The sequence below is a fragment of the Nelumbo nucifera genome, chromosome 2 (genome assembly GCF_055504915.1).
Source record: "Nelumbo nucifera cultivar China Antique chromosome 2, China Antique-T2T, whole genome shotgun sequence".
NCBI classification, from domain to species: Eukaryota; Viridiplantae; Streptophyta; class Magnoliopsida; order Proteales; family Nelumbonaceae; genus Nelumbo; species Nelumbo nucifera.
The window spans coordinates 84243390-84248638 of record NC_142650.1 but is presented as its reverse complement, the minus strand read 5'-3'; the positions used below and the strand labels follow the sequence as shown (position 1 = coordinate 84248638).

At 30.7% G+C, this 5249-nt stretch overlaps 1 protein-coding gene across 1 annotated transcript; it reads right to left on the bottom strand.

Annotated features, from left to right (window-relative positions):
- Nucleotides 1–2260: 2260 nt before the first annotated feature.
- Nucleotides 2261–3061, bottom strand: LOC104590783 (uncharacterized). The gene has a single exon (XM_010249527.1). It carries the CDS (start codon nt 3059–3061, stop codon nt 2261–2263), a length of 801 nt encoding a protein of 266 aa, XP_010247829.1.
- Nucleotides 3062–5249: the final 2188 nt, after the last annotated feature.

Here is a 5249-nt window from a genome sequence, read left to right as displayed (position 1 = left end):
CTATATTTTGATCTTAACAAAAACATCCCCTAAAGTTTTGAAAAACATACAAATATGTCCATTCTAATACTTTATTTTTCAGTAATGGAAGCACTAAATTTACCAAAATACCCTTCCACTTTTCTTCCTCTCTTCTTTTGTTCAACACTTTGGCCACCAGGGGACCATGGAACTAGGAAGCTCACTACATCTTCTTCGATCAAGTCTTTCTAGGTAGACCTTTCAATAGCCCAATAGACAAGAAGACGCAATGAGCTTTTGGGGTATTGTCTTTAAAAACCAAGACTATTTGGTTCGCACATGGTCTACCAGGCTATTAAAAACAATTGGGAAAGTTATTTTTAGTGCAGAAAGACCAAAAGCTTCATTTGAAGCTTCCCAATTTTTGGTTGTTTTGGGCTTTCAGTCAACATGATACCAAACAACAAAAGACATTTTACTTTTTTTTTTATCATATGAGCTTTTTGCAGACCAAAAGGCATGCTGAAAAGATATATGCCCAAACACCACCACCCTCTTCTTCTTAATAACCATGATAACCAAAATTCCATCGAAAAGACAACTCTAGTTCCTGGGAACTGGCTAAGAAGCATTGTTTCTGAAAACCCAATATTAGATGGTCAGGATTTCATCCTTCTAGTTTGTTTGCATCAATTTATTGCATTCAGTATCATGATTCCATGCGCAACAAAAGGGGAAACATTTGCAAAAGTCGTATATGACTATAAGTAGTTGTGGATTCGAGCCGAGCCGATCCGGATAGTACAAGGCTCGAGCTCGAGCTCGGTTTGAGCTAGAACCTTGATCTCAAGCTCGACTCAAGTCAAAACTCATAAGCTCGAGCTCGGCTTGGCTCGAGCTTGATTTGAGAAAATTGTTTTATAAAAATAAAAAATTGTATATAAAAATATTTTTTATTTGATATTTAAAAAATTAAGAATTATAATATTTTTATTATATATATTGTTTTCTATAATTATATATATATATATATATATATATATATAATTATATAGCCCAATAGACAAGAAGACGCAATGAGCTTTTGGGGTATTGTCTTTAAAAACCAAGACTATTCGAGCTCAGCTCGAAGCTCGGATGAAACCAAACCGAGTCGAGCTTTTCACGAGTCAAGCTCGAGTAGCTCGTGAAGAGCTCAGCTCATTAGCACCCCTAACTGTAAGAAAAGAGGAGACACAAGGGAAGAAAATTTGTGAGAAGGGGAAAAGGAATCACATTCCTGTGTGGAGGGGGGGATGGCCATTCCCCATATGGGGGAATCCCATTCCACCTAAAATGTGAATGGAAATCTCAATCTGATCAACCAAATGGTTGGAATCAGAATGGGCCATTCTACCATTTTGATTTGGATTCCGATTCCATGCAACTACTCACACAAACCAAATGCAACTTCAGTTTAGGTTCAATCTTAACTTGAATAAGTTGAAGCCGTAGTTACACTTACCCAAGTTGCAGTCATATTCATTATAGGGCTAGGGTGATTCTCATAAAATGTTAGTAGGTTGTAGGCTTGTATCCCATCCCATGAGTTGAATTTCTATACCATCATAAAGGAACAATAACATCCATTTTGACTATAATAACTTTTTGATGAATACATGTATTAAATATGATTCCCACTATGATATTAGAATGGAATGATACCTAAAATGTGCTAATCAATCAAATGGTATCATATAAGTGGAAATCAATCAGATAGTATTGATCAAAATTCACGCGGAAGGGGAAGGGGTTCTGATCTGGCATCATAGAAATTTCTAATCTTTTGAGGCCAAGTAGGGAAGCTTTCTTAAGAGGCAGCTACTCTTGCCACATGGAAGAATCATGTTCCCAATCCAAAGCATCCATCAGAAAGGGGATCCTTTAGACTGGGCATGTCTTCAACACCAAGAATATACATTGGTTCTGTACCTCTTGTATGAGAGTTGGGCCCAAGTGATACTAGTTGTGCTTACATTTTTGCTCAATTTTTACGTTGTCTATATTACCTTTCATAATTTTAGCCACACTTTTAAAACCGTTTACTAATAAATAAAGATATAGACATTGATTTAGAAGACAAATAAAAGACTAAGGCAAATGCCATTTACAATATAAAACAAAACATAAGAAAAGCCATTAAACAAATGATAATGCATTATCGAATTCATATGTACGTACTAACATTTTTTATAATTAAGAAAAATGACTTAGTTTATACAAAAATTTCTTCAAAAAATTCAACCTATGCTTATAGAGCTCAATTTCTTCTAGGCACAAAGAGTCTAGCCCATGCATGCTTTCTATTGATGATGAATTTAGCTTTGTCTTTTCCACCAAGTATAAATGCTATAGTGGAAGGTGAGTAAAATACTAAACGAGCAAATAGAGGTTGCACATCTGATGGGACATCTTGCATGTATATTGCTTCAATGCAATCCCCATAATTCGTATTAAAGAAATCTCTAACTTCTTCTTCTGATAATGGGTACCCCTTAGAGAATGTAAGAAACAAGGTCCTATTATCTGGTGGAATCTCATCTGTTGGTTTCCATGGTTGAGCACTTGGGTTCAAGTCTGATTGCATGCATGAAGTATTGCTGCTTCCTTCTGCCGAAGATGCCATAGGCTTCGTAGCATTTGTTAGTGCCATGTATGCGATATCATCAAATGCCTTAATACATACATCATTTAACATCTTCCTAATTCCATTGGATGCACTAATCCTATTGTTTAAAAAGAAGTTGAGAGATATTTCTTGCTTCAAGAGTTTGAGTGTCAATGGAATGTTAGTATTTGCATGAGGAGGTATCTCTCCCAATTCAATACAGTTTAAACAATTTACTGCTTCATCTGCTAGTGCATTCACTATAGTATCAGGCAATGATAACATTTGATGGATAATATTTGGGTAACCAACATCTTCAAGCCACATCCATAATGCAATAACCTTCATAGACTGTGTTATATCTCTCCAAAAGTTTATCACTAATCGAAAATAAAGTTTCCTATCAATTGTATGAAATGACTTCAACTCTTCAGTGGTAATTGGGAAATTCATGGCCTACTAGTTGTAGTGGATACCTTGATTATCAAAAGACCTAGTGTCAACAAGAAAAAGAAAATTTTAATAAACTTATTAATAATTTATTTGCAATTACATCAAAGAATTAAAAATAAAATGATATGTAGATTTTATAATTTTTAATTGTTTTATGTTATTGAAACACATTAAAACCAATAAGTCATTTAATTTTTGTTCTCTAAATGGCAAAAAGCATGCATTTAAATTAATTAAAACTTGTACTTTTTGGAAAAAAATATAAGTAATTCAATAAAACATTTATTGGACTTGAAGATTTACTAAATAAACATAAAGAAAAATTAGAAAAAAGAAAATAAATAAATATTTTCTTTTAGGAGAGAATAGATCAGGTTTTGGTTTGTCTTATTATTCAAATTTTGTTTTACTTTATTTATATTTTAAAAAGGTGAAAAAGGATATGAAAAAGAAAATTTACTCTTATTTTATTTTGTTCTTCTTTTTTTTTCTATTTTGTCACTTAAACTAGGCATATAATAACCTTTTTAGTTTTTATTGACTTCTATTTTTTTCACAATTAAATGTAGTGTTAAAGAGTAAATACTGCATTTTATTTGCTTCTTTTCTCCACAAGTGAAGTACTTGTCGAGGAAGTCAATGTAGCTAAAGGAGTGAATAAAATTAGAATTTGTTTGTGGTTAAAGTCCTTTTGTTCTTACATATATTTGAAGCCTATTATTCTTTTAAGCTATATATTAAATAAATAGTTATCGGTCATGAATAGACCTGTTCATGGGCCAAGGTATTGATAGGCTAGCCCAACCCAACCCATTCTTTATTGAGCTTGGACACTGGACAAAATTTTAGACCCATGGGCTCAAACTCAAATAAGCTTTCTCAAGTCCAGTTTGATAATATTACATATAGTAAAAATATATATTAATAATATATATAATATAAATTTGATTATTAATTATAACCAAACTAATATAATATTTATTTATTAAATTACACTATAGATTATGTTCAAACCATGCTTCGGGCTTTATATAAGGGTCGAGCTCGGGCTTAAATTGTGACATTTTTTATTAATAAAAAGGCAAAGCCCAGCTGGACCCTTGAATAAGTCTAGTTATTGAGTAAACAATACAATATATAGATATTGGTTGGAGTTATCAGTTACAAGTAGAAAAGTATACGCACTATACATGGTGATTAATAGTGGACAAAAAGGACAAGATCGCTTCATTAATTATATAGTTTTCTTTGCATGCATTCAAGAGTATTTACTTTATATGGTACCATATTAGCCTAATAGATGACAAATACAAATAAATAAATAGATAATGGAGATCTCAAAAATTGATTTTTAATGAAGAGTTTTAATAAACACACCCATGCATGTTATACTATTAGAGATCGGTAGAACCTAATGTAAATCATTTAGGAAATTATTATAAACTATATAATGAAATAGGATCTAAAAACTATAAGACAATAATCAAACGCATTCATATTAAATGTTTAATTTAAACAAAAAAATAATAATTTTACTTTCAAAGAGTTTATTCAAAACATCAAATAGAATTTTAACAAAAAATGAACATTAGTTCAATTAAATGGTTGATGTAAAAAATTCTACTAATTCTACTATTCGCGTACAAGATTAACTATTCAGAAAAGAATTACCATTTTATTACTTTATTTATTTCCCAAAAATGTCAAATTAAATAAAAAATCTTAATATTAGACTATTTCTAAACACTACTTTGAATTTTGATACAAATAGAACTCTTAATTAAGCCATTACTATACTATTGTATATAACTAAATATTTCTCACAAAATGAGTATCATTAAAATAACTCAATAGATAAATTACCTTAAAGAAACATGTTGAGTTATTTTTCAACTAAGGACATGATCTCTAATAGAACTAATAAATAATTAATCAATATAAAATTATTAAAAATATATATATGAAAAATTACCTAAGAACCATCATTCTCTCATCATAACTCTAGTATAAGGATATAGGTGGTGATTGGAATTTCTTGTAAAGATGTACTTCCAAGTAAAAGAAGCCAAGAGAAAATTGGTTTTTCATAATTACCTAACTCAAGAATAAAATGTCTATAAAACCTCAAGAATAAAATAAACTAAACAAAAATATTATTTAATATAAATCCTTTCTTTTAGTTATTTAA

Coding starts and splice junctions, on each gene's coding strand:
- LOC104590783 (XM_010249527.1), bottom strand. CDS start 3,061: ATGAATTTCCCAATTACCACTGAAGAGTTGAAGTCATTTCATACAATT.